Source organism: Cuculus canorus, unplaced genomic scaffold (assembly GCF_017976375.1).
Source record: "Cuculus canorus isolate bCucCan1 unplaced genomic scaffold, bCucCan1.pri scaffold_116_arrow_ctg1, whole genome shotgun sequence".
NCBI classification, from domain to species: Eukaryota; Metazoa; Chordata; class Aves; order Cuculiformes; family Cuculidae; genus Cuculus; species Cuculus canorus.
In genome coordinates this window covers 782-16,110 of record NW_026527761.1, presented here as the reverse complement: position 1 = coordinate 16,110, position 15,329 = coordinate 782, and the positions used below count along the sequence as shown (strand labels likewise).

General features: G+C 49.1%; 2 protein-coding genes across 3 annotated transcripts; both read right to left on the bottom strand.

The window, feature by feature from the left end:
* Window positions 1-4,121: 4,121 nt before the first annotated feature.
* Window positions 4,122-15,075, bottom strand: LOC128850609 (hydrocephalus-inducing protein homolog). Of its 2 annotated transcripts, none has more exons than XM_054055577.1 (7): window positions 14,322-15,075; window positions 13,403-13,612; window positions 10,746-10,888; window positions 6,720-6,856; window positions 5,773-5,900; window positions 5,477-5,664; window positions 4,122-4,150 (listed from the first exon to the last, which is right to left on the bottom strand). In XM_054055577.1, the coding sequence occupies exons 2-6, from the start codon at window positions 13,511-13,513 to the stop codon at window positions 5,623-5,625; spliced, it is 561 nt and encodes a 186-aa protein (XP_053911552.1). In that variant the 5' UTR covers window positions 13,514-13,612; window positions 14,322-15,075; the 3' UTR covers window positions 4,122-4,150; window positions 5,477-5,622. The 2 variants fall into 2 exon arrangements, with proteins under 2 accessions (XP_053911552.1, XP_053911553.1); XM_054055578.1 differs by having other exon boundaries at window positions 5,477-5,661; window positions 14,322-15,074.
* On the bottom strand, window positions 6,853-10,705 carry LOC128850608 (hydrocephalus-inducing protein homolog). Its single transcript, XM_054055576.1, has 2 exons — window positions 9,468-10,705; window positions 6,853-7,449 (listed from the first exon to the last, which is right to left on the bottom strand). Exons 1-2 carry the CDS (start codon window positions 9,896-9,898, stop codon window positions 7,206-7,208), a joined length of 675 nt encoding a protein of 224 aa, XP_053911551.1. The 5' UTR covers window positions 9,899-10,705; the 3' UTR covers window positions 6,853-7,205.
* Window positions 15,076-15,329: the final 254 nt, after the last annotated feature.

Below are 15,329 nucleotides of genomic sequence, written 5' to 3'. Positions count from 1 at the left end.
CTGTGAAACAAAGAAAATTACACTTAATAGTTTAATTTAACCATTAAGGCATGTACACTTTACTCAGCGCTGGAGAAGACTCGGGATTTGTACTCAGAGTGCTTCTGCCAAAGAGGGATTTCAGAGAACTTTATATACACAGAACTGTCTTCATATTCATATTTTCCTGAAATGACAAGCACACTTCATTCCTGCACATCCAGAGGGGATGAGATCAATCCCACCCAGAGTCGTTAAGGTGTGGCCGTATCAGAGTGGTCAATCTCAACGACTCCGGGTGACAAGAAGATAAGGGTGGTTATCACTATCTTAGTTCTTAATTTTGTTTTTTAACACACTATAGTTGACATTCCATCCCACCATTTACAAATCACTATTTCAATCCCCTCCTTTTTCAAGGTCTTTGCAAATTCTTTTGCAAAAGACTCACATCAGGTCCTATTGTTTAAAGCTCTCTTAAATTATTTTCCTGATTCTACTGCTTGGCTTATCTGATTTCTTTTCCATGTCTCATAATCTTCTGCTGTTCACTGACAATACCAGAATGCACTTTGAAACACTATACGGGTTAACAGAACTAATAGTCCCAATGGTACAACGCTGAGAAAAAATTATTTCAACCAGGACAGGTTTAGGAGCCAAGAAGTTAACCACGAAAAATCTACACCTTCCTGCTCTTGTATGGAGCTAAGAAGGCCATGCTAATTCTTATAGAGGTTCCTACAGTCTGAGACTGATCGGTCAAATTGGAACAACTTATGCCCTCAAAATCAGAGCATCCTTTATGGTATCTTAATAACAGATAATCAATTGCAGCAATTTTCTAAAACTGATGCTGAAGATGTCTCGCTTCAAGATTTAAGGCCTCCAAGGCTCGAGAGGTATAATTGAGGCTCCTCGCATACCTACCAACAAATCTCTTTAAAGTATTATAGTTCATGGGCACGGCGACGCATGGTTAACAGGAAGCCAGCGTAAATTCAGCTTTATATGACAAAGTTTTGACAACCTCGTACAGTTTCCAAAGGTCTGAATGCTTGCAGGGATTCCCAAAGTACATGGAATAAATATATGTTGTACTGAAGAAACAGCATTTAAGCAAAAGGCCATACTATTGCATATTGTACAAGCCAGTTCTTCCCCAATGTTTTGAGAGGCATCCCACTTACGGGAAAAAAAAGCTTCTCCTAATGGATACATTAACAATAATATTCACAATTTTCCATCTTTACGGTTTACTTTACTTCAGTTAGCCTTAATCTTTTTCTTAAAGTGTTAAGTGTTCTGTAGTCCACTGGCTGGTAGGTGATTTCTTCACTCAATCCAAGTTCTTTAATCTTTATTGCTTCGGAGACTGTTAACAATACTTGGTACAGTCCATTCCAGTTTTCTCCCAGCAGTTTTCCTGTAAAATCTTTAACATAAACCTCATCCTCAGGTGTAAAAAGGTGTACAGGTTGATCTAAACCTCTAGCCTGTGCAGCTAATACAGGTTGGATTTTTTAGTTTTGCTTTTTTTTGTTGTTCTCTTTTTTTTGTTCCTCAAGCAAGTTTATCTGGTTTTGTTAGCTGATTCAACATCATTGTAAATAATCCTCACCTAATTCTGTGAGATCTTCTCCTGTATTCTGCAATTGATTATAGAGGGCTAATGCCTTCCTTGGACCTTGGGTTGGTTGAATTCTAAACAAGGCCAAAGGAAGTTCTTGATATCAATACAAATTGGCTTCTTGACAAATTTTAGCTAACTGCTGTTTTATCAGCAACAATCTGACGATTCATTTTCTCCACCTGGCCACTAGCCTGTGGTCAGTACAGAGTATGTAACTGCCAATCAATTCTTAAAATTTCACTAATCTTCTAACCGCTTTAGCACAAATGTGTACCTCTACCTGATGACATTACTGCAGGCACTCCAAAACGAGGTATAATTTAATTCAATAATACTCTTGTGACTTCTCCCATTTTATTTGTCCTGCAAGTTAAAGCTTCTGGCCAACCTGAGAAAGTGTCTGTTATAAGTAACAAATGCCAGTGCCCCCCTTTTTATTGGGAGTTCAAAGAAATCTATTTGTGTTCCTATTATTTATACAGAACACCTGTGCCCCAATGGATTTGTTTTATTTGTTTTGGTTTTCTGTGTTTTCTGTGTAACTCATCTAAGACCAATTTCCATAGCACTCCTGATGGCATTATTATTTGTCCATTTGGAACATAAAACCACCCATTATCTACCTCCCTTCCTGCCATATTGCTAATCAGGTTTCTCTCTTCCTTTGAATATTTTTCCAACTTTAAATCACAACCAGGGATTTGAAGTTTACCGTCTGGAATCAAAGCAGTTGTTTATTGTGCCTTTCCCTGAGGCCTTCCTGGCCTCAAAATTTCCTGCCAATTTGTTACCAATTTCCTGGTCAGTATTATCTCTCTGGTGACCTTTGTACTGCATGATAGTCACTTCTTCTGGAAGATTTACAGCTTCCAGCAGTCTTACGATTTCTGCTGGATGTTTAACGTGTCTTCCTTGGGTGGGAAGGAGTCCGTTCCAATGCTCGAGCGCGGGTGATCATTACAGCTTTCTGGGCTGATGCTCCTGGGGGTAATGCTTTGGCCTCTATCACTTCTCTGATGGGGTCACAGCATACCCAGTCTTGCAATGTCCTTGCTTCACATAGCTGCTTCCATTGGTGTACCAGGAACCTTCTGCATCCATAAGCAGTTCTTCTCCTCGATCTTGATGGCTGGAGTATACTGTCCCCATTGTTTTCAGTCAGTCACGTATTACTGGTTCCAAAGTGACTCCACTAAGGAAAGCTGCTGGATTCACAATATTAGTGGTGAAAATAACCAGAATTTGAAAACGTCGGGGAGACCTGAAGCTAGGACCTTCATCAATTCCTTCTTTAATTATTTACGTGCCCATCTGGCCTCCCTGGTCTGCCAGTTTTCATGATCCCATTGGATATTCTTTCAATAGTTCATACAATGGTTTCACTAAGAGTTCATAGTTAAATATCCATAAATGACACCAACCTGCCATTCCCAGAAAGATTCTGAGCTCCTTTACCATCCCCGGCACGGGTGAGCAGCAAATAGCTTCCTTCCAGGCTGTCCAGAGCTCTCTCTGGCCTCTGGAAATCTCAAATCCAAAGTAATTTGTCGTTGCATAGGCTGGGCCTTCTGCTGGGAGATCCGATACCCACTCGGTCCCAAGAACTCAACAGACTTACAGTCCGTTGCACACAGTCCTCCTTAGTTTGCGTAACTATCAGGACATCACCCACATCCTGCAGCAGGGTGCCAGTCCCAGGGCTCCAGGTCTCAAGACAGCTGCTTCCCAAAAATAGTTGGACTGTTCTTAATACCCTGAGGCAATGCTGTTCAGGTTAGTTGTGTTTTTCTACCAGTTTCAGGGTTTTCCCATTCAAAGGCAAATCACTTTTTTTGCTTTCTTCACCCAATACGAGGCAGAAGAAGGCATCCTTTAAATCCTGTATGGTAAACCACATTTGATCTTTTAATTTGATCTTTTTAATTTGGCTCTCTGTAGGGCATAGGCTGCACCAGGCTGACGTGGAGCCTCCACTGTAAGCAGCCCCTTCACTTCTAATAAGGGCTGCAAGGGCAGGACAAGGGATAATGTCTTAAACATAAACACAGGAGATTCAGACCAGATACAAAAAAGACATTTTGTATACTGAGGGTGGTGAAACACTGGAACAGGGTGCCCAGAAAGGAGGTAGATGTCCCATCCCTGGAATCATTCAAGGTCAGGCTGGATGGGGTTCTGAGCAGCCTGATCGAGTTGAAGATGTCCCTGCTCACTGCAGAGGGTTGGATCAGATGACCTTTAACAGTCCCTTATAACACAAACCATTCTAAGATTCTATGATTCTCAAAATCAACAGAAAGGTCCTGTGCACTGAGCAGTGCCAGTCGCGCTTCACCTGCTGGATCTGTTTGATGCTGTTTGTGTGCGACTGGGATGTGTGGCCTCCCCTCTTCCTCCTGCCTACTGTGGTGCTCACCTGGACATGGGATCTGATGGGCCGCAGGCTGCCTTTGCGTTTGGAGATGGAGTGGCTCACTTTCAGGCTGTGCTCGGCCTCCACACTGACCTCCTGCTGGAAGGACACATCTGCACCTCGACCTGTGGAGAGGACGGACGGCTCAGCCAGTGTGAGGATGGCCCTGTGCTTTGGGGAGGAGGCAGGCGCCTTCCATCCCGCTGCTCACAGCCCTGTGCCTTGGCAGGGATGCAGCACACATCCCCAGCCACCCGGCACAGGCAGCACGGCCCTCCAGAAGCAGCTCCTCCCTTGCATCCCTTAGTGGCATAGTAAAGTACACAGAATCACAGAATCACAAGGTTGGAAAGGACCCATTGGATCATCGAGTCCAACCATTCCTAACACTTCCTAAACCATGTCCCTAAGCACTTCATCCACCCGTTCCTAAACACCTCCAGGGAAGGCGACTCGACCACCTCCCTGGGCAGCCTGTTCCAGTGCCTAATGACTCTTACTGTGAAGAATTTTTTTCTGATATCCAACCTGAACCTCCCCTGACGGAGCTTCAGGCCATTCCCTCTTGTCCTGTCCTCTGACACTTGGGAGAAGAAGACAGCTCCCTCCTCTCCACAACCTCCTTTCAGGTAGTTGTAGAGAGTAATAAGGTCTCCCCTCAGCCTCCTCTTCTCAAGTCTAAACACCCCCAGCTCTCTCAGCCACTCCTCGTAAGACTTGTTCTCCAGCCCCCTCACCAGCTTCGTTGCTCTTCTCTGGAAATGCTCCAGAGCCTCAACATCCTTCTTGTGGTGAGGGGCCCAGAAAAGAACACAGTATTCAAGGTGTGGTTTCACCAGTGCTGAGTACAGAGGGAGAATAACCTCCCTGGACCTGCTGGTCACACCGTTTCTGATACAAGCCAAGATGCCGCTGGCCTTCTTGGCCACCTGGCCACACTGCTGGCTCATGTTCAGTCGTCTGTCAACCATTACCCCCAGGTCCTTCTCTTCCGTGCAGCTCTCCAGCCACTCTTCCCCCAGTCTGCAGCACTGCACAGGGTTGTTGTGCCTCAAGTGCAGGACCCGGCATTTAGCCTTGTTAAACCTCATGCCATTGGTCTCAGCCCAGCGGTCCAGACTGTTCAGATCCCTTTGGAGCCTCCCTACTCTTGATCAGATCCACACTTCCACCCAGCTTAGTGTCATCTGCAAACCTGCTAAGGGTGCAATCAATGCCTTCATCCAGGTCATTGATAAAGACATTGAACAGGGCTGGACCCAGTACCGAGCCCTGGGGAACCCCACTTGTAACTGGCCTCCAGCTGGAATTAACTCCATTTACCACCACTCTCTGGGCCCGGCCACCAACCAGTTTCCAACCCAGGAGAGCGCGAACCTGTCCAGAAAAGGCAAAAGAGCCATAGAAAACGCAACCAAGAAGTCATGTGTTACATGTTGTCTGTGCTTTACCTTCTCAACAGGCTCATTGATGGTGAAGAACCATTTACAGGGAACCTGCAGCTGATTGTGGAACTGGACAGTTTCTTCCCGGCACTGCCCACACTGGACGGCAGAGAAGTCCAGTCTGTCCTTGGAGAGGCAGAGGGATGGCACAGTCACGTTGGCATGGAGGTGGACGTGATACGTGGGGCCTTCTGCTACCCAGTGAAGGAAAAAGCGTCCAGGTGACACCTACTGCTGTCCCCGACCTGCCACCTGCCCTGAGAAGGGGTGCGGGCACAGAGAGGTGAGGAAACAGGTGGTACCTTGATGGGCAGGAGCACGTCCACCTCTCCCAGTGGCAGGTTGGCACTTTCTAAGTCAAAGTGCACTGTGAATGACTCAGTCTCACAGCACGGCAGGTCCTTCACGTGGTCCGGCTCCACACGGAAACCTTGAACAGAGGAAAATAAAAGCAGCTGAGACACACAAATCGATAGCAACATGTCACAAGCATGTTAAGCTCAAGGGCGTCCTGGCTGGCAGCTCTGAAGGACCCCTTTGCACCCGTGGAGCAGCCCACTACTCTTTCTTCCCTGTCACAACACAAGGGAAAAGGGTTTTCACAGGTAGAATCCTGCTAAAAAGGACACCTATCAGCTGAGAGGCTTCAGTCATTTCTTCATCAGTCATCCCAGGGGAGGGTGCAGAGAACTCTCCAAAGGAGAACTTCCAGCTGAACTTCCCCCACGCCGTATGCTACCCCGAAAACAACTTAGAGGAGACACCTGACCACCCTTCAGACACAGTGGGTTTGGTTGTACTGCAGCCTCACCTTGAGGCCTGTTTCAGAAGCCTTGTTCAGCACAACAGAGGACCTCACGGGCTGTTTTCTCAATAAAGGCTAAACACAAGGGCCATGACATTATCAACTTGGAACAAAGCACTCCCCAACCACTACGGGTCCATCTGTTTGCAGCACAAGCCCAGAGAATCCACAAGGAAATGCAGATGCTGCTCACTGGAGCAAAGAGAAGATGCTGAGAGCTGACCAAGGCAGTCGCCCCATCTGGGCCCTACAGTGAAGGCAGGCCAGGTCTTTGGGCACCGCTGCCCAGGAGAACTCTGTTTCTAAAGCACCAAGCAGAGGGTCTCAAGAAGGACAAAGATGGACAAACAAGCGCTCAAAAAGCTCCCCATGTCCAGTGGCTTAAGCTAATCTGTCAGAGACAGCTCCTTCAAGCCCATGTGAAATCGCACCAGTAGTGATTACCTGTGCTACGCAGGACCCTTCTGCCAGTGCAGAAGGACACAGGAAACCGCCCCGTGTTGATGATCTTCACAACGTGAGTGTGGATACTACCATGAATGACATGGCCAAAGTCCAGGACGTACTCAGGCAGCTCAGTTCTGAAAGGACAAGTAAGGACAATCCTTAAACCACAGCCTGGATAAATTTCTAAGCAGATGGAAGAAACAAATAAAGTGGATTTGTCTTCATTCACTGCTCTAAAAACTCAACCCAAGCCTCTGAAACCAAAGTCCTGGCCACCTGGTAATAAGACTTTGGTAAGTCACAGGGACTGTAGGTCCAAGGTTTTCCCAGCTACCCATGGGACAATAAAATAAAATCTCTTTAAAATGGATACTGGTCACAGTTCCTCTGCTACAACAAGCCATCCTAGATAAGTCCCCTGGCCCTCCACTGGTCTCAAATGAAACAGCTAAGCCTGATGTACAGGCCAAGCTTGAAAGTGCTTCAGGAACTTGTAATAAGATTTGCCTGCACAGGAAACCTTCCCTGTTCTGCAACCATAAACTCAAAGTCGTTGGCATCTGCTGGCTTTTGGAGAGCATCTCCTGCTGCTCCCAGGCCTTTGGCTGGCTCCTCTGCAGCCTCCTCCCTGGAGCTGCTCTCTGCAGATGCTGAGCCTTCCGACTGGGCTATGTTCTCCTGTGGTGGTTGCGGTGTGATGAAACACTGACTTGCAGGAGGGCTGAATCTGGAAAACAAATTAACTTTGATCACAGACCTGCAGCGGGAGGGAGAGAAGCTCGCACGAGCTGCTCCGCAGCAGGATGTCGCTCCTGGGTGTCACTGCAGCTCAGCAGTGGGTCTGAGCCAGCAGCTCCAAAACCAGGATGGAGCACGTCAACGCCTGGGGCTCCTGCCCAAGGACAATGCCGCTATAGTGGTGGTGCAGGAATCTGGCAACTGATTGCAACCAGAAACAGAAGAGGACAGAGGGGTGGACACCTTACCGGGAGGTAAAAAGCACAGCAGGAAAGGAAAAGAGACACAACTTGTGCAAGATGGTGAGACTGAGACATCAGAGGCAGATCCAGACAGATGAGCGACTACAGACCCACCGGAAAGTATCCTCCTGAAAGCACCCACATCCGTGGACCTTGCCTTCCCCACCGGGAGGGCCTTTGGGAAGGAATTCTGCAGCTGTGCTGGATGGTTATCCTGAATGTTTCCCCTGACAGTTCCCCACAGCTGCAGGTCAGCACAAGCAAGTGGCAGTGATGGTTGCTTTCTCTAAGCGCCATCAGGCAGGAGCCACCATGGAGGCCGAGCAGCTGTGCCCTGGCCAGAGAGAGCCCAGCACCACTCAAGGGCACCTGCAGAGCCCAGCGGGGGACACCCTCACACACGCCAGGCCACCAGCAACACAGAAAGACGCGTCAGGCAGCTCCAGGCAGAGACAGCCCATCAGCCCCTGGTAAGTGCCAAAGCAGCGGCGACCCGTACTCTGGGGAAGGAAGCTTTGGTCACTTTTAACCAATACACCGCAGATCACGATAAGATCCAGCTCCCTGCTGTGCTGCAGCTGTTCCCTGGCTGCTAAACAACAGCTCCAACAGCACTTCATGCTAAAAGGGCAGCAGCTCTGCTGCAACGAGGTTATAACTTACGTGGCACTTACTGATGGCGTGATAACCTCCCCAGAGGTCTCAAAACCCAAACTGTCTGAAGACCAATTTGGCAAATGATTCAGCAGAGCAGCTCAGCAGCTCGTTTTGCCAACAGAGCTGAGTTTATACTTTGACCAACGTCTGCCAGTAAAAAGCATGGAGCTTAACATTTACAAACAGCCCCATGGGACTCTGACTTCGTTCTGTGCTTTTAACTGCAGCAGTGCTCATAGTAAGTCTATTGGTGTTTCTAAAGCCACATGGAAGACACACTCAAACCACACCTACTGTCACCGTCCCCACTTACAAGGGTACCCCCAGAGTCAAACAAGGCAGACTTGTTGGAGCAATCTGGATGCCTCATTCCCAGCTGGCAATTTGGTGCCTGTAATGATATGATCCCAAATGCATATTTCTCTTCAGCTTTGTAGCTTTATTTAAGGCTGGTTTTCATTTCTGGATTTAGAGGCTCTGCTCTGCCCCCCAGGAGGTCCCACCTGACTTGTCCTTCCTGCAGCCACATGCAGGAACAGGGCTTTGCCTGGGCGACCTTTCCTGCACAGGGATGGATGAACAGTGGCGCAGTTTCACAGGTGGAAACTCCCTCCACCAAGGGGCTGTTTACCTCAGGCTACAAAGGTCTGAGAAAGCAGCTTTCCCCACCAGCTTCCCTTCCCAGGGGAACCGGTACTGAGGCTACAGCAAAACAGCAGCAAGACACTGGGACAGCAGCACATCATACAAGTGGCAGTGCCCAAGTAGGTTTTTAGGATGAGATGACAACCAACGGGTTGGCAGGGAAGGAGAAGAGGTCACTATAGATCTGCTTGTCCAGGTGCCTAAACGTGGCTTTAAAGCACCAGAGGTAAAGTGGGATTCTAGCTTCTGGGCTATGTGGAAAGCCTCCTTCCCAGCATGAAACTGGTGGAGATGACCTGCTCCCTAAGCATTTACACTGACCACAGCTGGGAGGCAATCTTTCCACAAGCAAAAGCTGAAAGAATTTGTCAGATCCCAGGAAAGCAGCCTTGGCCTTTGCAAAGAACAAGCAGGACATCAGGAAGAGGAACTTCAAGGAAAGAGCAAAGGTGCACATACATACCTCGTCTGGCTCGCCGGGCCGTCTGTCAGGAACAACCAGCGGTACCGCACAGGAATTGGGCTGCAGTTGCTCATCTCAGTATAACGCACTGCTTCAGTGTCATTCAAGATGCAGCCAAAGTCCAGGGCTGTGGTCTGGATACAGAGACTCGGAAAGTAGACTTCTCTCCGAACAGAGACCTGCTCCTCATGAGGGTGCCCAAGAAACTGTATCTTCAGAACCTTCTCTACCTCCCTGCTAGTCAAACCCTCCTCACAAGCAGGATTAAATCTGATGGAGAGGTGACATTCCTCCCCTGCCTCCAGCTTCACAGGCTGCAAGGACATGAAGAGTTTTAACCACTGTATGATGAAGCCACAATGTGTAATAGCATAAAACGTGCAAATGCTCAAAGCTCGCCCTCCATGTGGGCTTCTCAGTTCATCCTTCATTTCCTTTACAGTGTGTGCCTGCCTGCAAGCACACTCATCTCTGAGACCATCTTAGGCTAATATCTCTGTGCTCTTCATCAGTACAAGAGGGAAAGAAATCTTGTTCTACTGAATTCTGGGCCTACAAGAGCTGTGGGCTAAACGCATAACGAAACTGGCACCCTGGCAACCCAGAGCCTTTCGCCCTGACTCCACAGGAACTCCTTTACCCTCACGCTCAACACGAGCCCAGCGGCACTGCATCCTCGCTCTTGCTGGGGCCAGTGACGGGCACAGCACAGAAGTGACGGCTGTTCCTACAACAACACGCGTTTAGTAGAGACTGTCCCCAACACCTTCCACTAACAACAGGGCAGGTGTCAGGCTCCTCAGCCTTCCCGAAGGAAGACCTGCCCTCAAAGACACCAAGCAGCTCTTGCGGTTACCTCAAGACGGCTGCTGGAGCACTAGGACAGCTTCCAAGAGACACCTTTACCACATGGCTTGCCCAGACCCAGCAGCCTGCTCCCTTCTCTTCATGTCTTAGAGCCAAGGTGTGTTTCCCCAGTTCAGATGATCTTATGTTTCCTTCAGCAGCTTCAAATCTAGTGTCCAAGACCAGGTTGTATGAGGCTCTACACCACCTGATCCAGAGGAAAGTGTCCCTGCCATGGCAGAGGGGTGGAACTGGTTGGGATGTAAGGTCCCTTCTGACCCAAACCATTCTATGATTCTGTGATTTAGTCCAGGCCACTCTACTGTGGACTCCGAAGAGTAACATTCTCTCCTGGAGGGCCTCCCAACACAAATGCACCACCACGCTCCTCCTCTTCAGTCCCCACCAGCAGGAAGCTCTATGGCTGCTCACCTGAACATCTGCAGGGAGGGGCTGCCGTCTGCGTGGCAGATTAAGAAAGGTTCCTCTAAGGCCAAGAAAACGCTGAGTGGCAGGGGGCAGATGTTTTTTAGAGAAAGAGGCTTGTACTGAAGAGTCACGACATCACTGGGTTGCTACAGAAACAGAAGAGGAGAGAAAACAACCTGAACTTCCCTTCCTGATGCATTTTCAATTTCTCGTCTCTATTTACTGTTTCTATTAGTTTGTACCCTTCTAGAAGTCTTTTTTCTTGATATATCAGATGCTTTTCATGGTTAGAAACCACAGCATCCCTTGGGGGAACAGGGAAACAGTCTCATGGACAGATGAGAGAACAGGACCCTGAGTGGAGGCAGCTGCTTCAACAATACCAAAGCCAGAAAGTGAACCCAGATCATCTGTCTGCGGTTTTTATCCTCTCTTGGGTAGAACGGCACAAGATGTTTTTCACTCCCATACAGCAGTTTCTTGAAGCCTTATTGGCTTTTGTAGTCTCATCAAAAGCAGTGAAGCTGGTCAGAGGAGACAAGCAAGCAGCGTGTAGTCCAAGGTGGAGAGCCTGTAGTAGCTGAAGGTCAGTTTTGAACTTCTACATGCCTGCACAGCCAGCTGCAACGTGACTCCTGCTGCCCCTGCCGCAATGACAGCGGGTCAGTGGCTTCAAAGCTAAGCAAAGCAGAAGCTGTTTCTTCTTGTTTATGCACTGCTCTGGGCTTCCTGGATGGCTTCTCTAAATTAGAGAGCGCTTGCAAAACTAGTTCTGCATAGATTGGTATCAAACAGCTGCAGTGTTGTAGCACTCGATAAATCAGAGTGCACAACACCAAGCAGACCACAGGCAGACATCAGGGATAGCTGAAAACCTTCTAATTAAACCTGAACTGCTTGCTCATGGGATTTTGTGCTCCTCTGGATGCCGAGGAACTGAAGGAGATACCTGAAAACACAGAAACTAAAAAACGAAGTAGCCTGTCTTTTTTTTTTAGACGCCTCTCTTTTTTTTTTTAGATGCCTCGAGGGAGAGGGAAAGATGATGCTGGAGTCAGGATCCAGAGACTGAAGAGAGCAGCTATGAGGAGCGGCTGAGAGACCTGGGGTTGTTTAGCCTGGAGAAGAGGAGGCTGAGGGGAGACCTTATGGCTCTCTACAACTGCCTGAAAGGAGGTTGGAGAGAGGAGGGTGCTGGCCTTTTCTCCCAGGGGACAAAGGACAGGACAAGGGGGAATGGCCTCAAGCTCCACCAGGGGTGGGTCAGACTGGATATCAGGAAGACATTTTTCACAGAAATGGTCACTGGGCTCTGGAACAGGCTGCCCAGGGAGGTGGTGGAGTCCCCATCCCTGGAGGTATTTAAAAGACAGGTAGACGAGGTGCTCAGGGACATGGTTTAGTGGCAGATAGGAATGGTTGGACTTGATGATCCAAGAGGTCTTTTCCAACCTGGTGATTCTATGATTCTATGGTTCAGGCCACTTAGAGAGTCTGTTAGGACTGCGCTAACTTGGTCCCCTCTGCCCCCAGCAGCGATAGCTTACAGCCTTCCCTCTCCCAATATTTCTCGGTTTGCGTTTTTTTCATTTTCTTTTTCTGTTTATTTTCCCCTCTTTTGTTCCTACAGCCTATCCTGGGCAGCCGAACATGGGGCCGTGGTTAACCTCTTGTGCATCCTCCGCACTCACCGTACTGGGGAGGACCAGGGGCTCACGGGGCTGTGGGCAGCCTGCAGTGGCCACGCTGGGGTTTAACACAGCGTAGGTGAATCCCACCTTCCCACTGTTCCGCAGGGTGACCTCTGCTTCCGCAACCTTGTTAAACAGCTGAAGAGAGCACAGAGGAGCGGGGAGTTACAGACACAGGTCTGATGCTGGGAAATTCCTTCTGCTCTCACTGGGATGAGAGCGAATGAACACTACGCAGAAGAGAAGCAGGGGCAGAGGAGATGGGGGTGCTCAGGTCTCCCAGGTTAACCTCGGGAACCCACAGCTGTAGGTGCCTCATCGCCCTACACAGGAACAGATCTTTATGGCAGCATGCAGAGGGGCAAAACCAACCCCTGAAGATCAGGGATAACGAAACCCAAGAGGATACAAGTTCTCTGCACTTTGAAGTGTGCTCTAGCAGCTGAAACAAAGGAGATGGCATTAAGGCATTACAGAAAAGGCAGCCACATACAATATTTGCCAAGCTTGCAGTGACAGCAAGAGGAGAGGCAGCACTACACGTATGGGGCCAGCAGCCAGAAACATTGGTGGGGTTTTTAACAGAAAATTAGTAAAGTGGGAATTAGGGATGTTCTTTCCAGCTACAGCAACCGCGAAGCCCAAGTCAACTTCCTCCCTGGATTATATCATTGATCAATTAAAGCATTGGAAAAAAGCATCTCTTTGAACCTCAGGCTTTAGGAGCACATCTTGGGAACGCATTCCTCTGGAGATGGGCGCTGGGATCCTGCCTGCCCAAAGAGTCAGTGTTAGTTACCTTGAAGAGGGGGGTGGGGATGGACACTAAAAACCAGCTTGGATACAGGACATATCACTCAAACGTTGTACTTCCAAGCCATATAGCCAACAGAGTAGCTGGGAGGGGAGAGAGCCCTAGACCCACTGGTGATGGTTTCAAAGACCTCTGCCAAGACAAGTGTGTGGTACCTGCAGCCCATAGTCAATCTCTGTGACGTCCAAGAGGCAGTTGATAAGCGAAGCATCCCTGATCAGCGCAATCTCGTAGGTTGGGCCTCCCTCCACCCTGCACAGTGCCATGACGTGGGCGACAATGTCTGCGTGGCCAAAGAGGGGGAACGTGACCCGCTGGCTCTCACTCGGCTGCAGCACACTGTACAGTGGCAGGATGTCAAAAACCTGAAGACAGGAGAGGAGAGATCAAGATGTCAAGCATCAAACTCGACGCAGAACGGCAGCCATGACCTGGAGCGAAGGACAGATGTCGCTGGAGGGGTCTCTTCCTTAAACACAGGCAAAACCATCCTCAAGTCATCTTCCACTTGTTACACCTTCCTGTGGAGAAACTACACGAAAAATGTTCTCTCATGTTCACCAATTCATGCATTAATTACACACTACATTAAAGTAATTTCGGAGATCTCCTGGCAGCAATAAATTCTCTCTGCTGCAGAACTTGCCCTTAAAAACACCCTTGACTGCCTCTAGAGAAACACAAGACCTGGAGGTGAGAGCCATTGGAGCGGAGTTGTGGACTCCAGCCCACCTCATCCGACTCCTGACGATTCTCGCTCTCTCTCTGACTTGCAGGCTTTTCCCTCTCAAGATGCTACAGCAAAATCTACTGCAGAAATTTCCTATCAACCACCTGATTAGAGATGAGATGAATAATGTCCTCCATATCTGCTACGCAGCTAACGTCCTTGGTCAGCCCCGCGATACGATCCACACGGCCCCTCCAATGACCAGTTGCTTCAGCAGTGCTGTGTGACATGCTTGGAGGGGCACGAAGCCGCTCTGGGAGGAGCACAGAGGGCCACCAGCGGGACAGGGCTGTACAGCTGGTGGTCATACTGGAAATGCAGAAGTGAGGCTGATTTCCACTTACCTCCTCTATTCCCACACTGAAGGGCTCTGACTCCACAAACTACCTCCATTCCTTGATCCTCATCAGGCTCTGAGTCTCTGCAGCACCTTCTGCCTTCACAGCAGTGGATGGTTGTGCCTGGAAAATAAGGATTGCGTACTGCAGCAAGCAGCTGGCTGGTCTGGGCGAGACTGCTCTGCTGCAGGTTCCACCACCTCATGGAGCCAGGAGCAGCTGAGATGGGACCTGGCTGCAAATCAAGCAGGGGGCTGTCCACGCCATCAGCTGAGTGTGGGACCAAGCCCACCCACAGATGAGACACGGGTGACATCCGCACGTCCTACACACAAGCTTCCCAAGCAATTTGGCTGCACATAGCAGAGGCCTCAAGGACATTTTATACCCTCACGCCAGCCCGGCTTTATTCACTCCTGCCAAAGAAACAAGAGAGGAAACCTCATGTCTGGACAGGTTAGGTTCTCGGTGACAAAAACAGGGACACGACTACAGGGAAACGTATTAGAACCAGGAAAATAAGGACTTTTAAAGCACTTGAGACAACCATCCCATTTCAGATGGTGCTTAGGTTTCATGTCAGGTACTCATGCAGGAGATCTGAGGATCTCTGTTCGGGCATTCTTCTCAAAAGGCAGATTCCTGATGTCATAAACAGACAATGCAAAATCTTTTATCCAACCAAGCAAAAGTTTGTTATGAAAACATCATTATAAGGTATTCAATTTTGCAAAGCAAGGAAGCAGCGCTGGGCGGTGGCTGAGGCTGAGTCGCGGCAGCCAGAGGCGCACCTGCTCCAGGCTCCCCTCCCCTTTCATCCATCCCCGAAAACTGCTACATTTTGGTGCGGGAGCGGCGCCCACTGGGGAGCAGTGCCCCTCCGCTGCACCCCACACCACAGACAAGCTGCCCTCACCCAAGAGAGACATTCCGGACAGGCCAACTCCTAGTGGGTCCTCTAACAGTCTCCTCAGTTCCTTTTTAAATCGGCGCACTTCGGTGCCCGTGAGTGGG

What these genes read in the sequence shown, in the direction of transcription:
- LOC128850608 (XM_054055576.1), bottom strand. Translation starts at nt 9,898, where the DNA reads ATGAAGGATGAACTGAGAAGCCCACATGGAGGGCGAGCTTTGAGCATT. An exon ending in GGCCCGGCGAGCCAGACGAG is followed by an intron (nt 7,450 to 9,467) that starts GTATGTATGTGC and finishes TTTGTTTTCCAG; the next exon opens with ATTCAGCCCTCCTGCAAGTC.
- LOC128850609 (XM_054055577.1), bottom strand. Translation starts at nt 13,513, where the DNA reads ATGGCACTGTGCAGGGTGGAGGGAGGCCCAACCTACGAGATTGCGCTG. An exon ending in AGATTGACTATGGGCTGCAG is followed by an intron (nt 10,889 to 13,402) that starts GTACCACACACT and finishes CTGTTTCTGTAG; the next exon opens with CAACCCAGTGATGTCGTGAC. An exon ending in ACGTGCTCCTGCCCATCAAG is followed by an intron (nt 5,665 to 5,772) that starts GTACCACCTGTT and finishes TTCACTGGGTAG; the next exon opens with CAGAAGGCCCCACGTATCAC.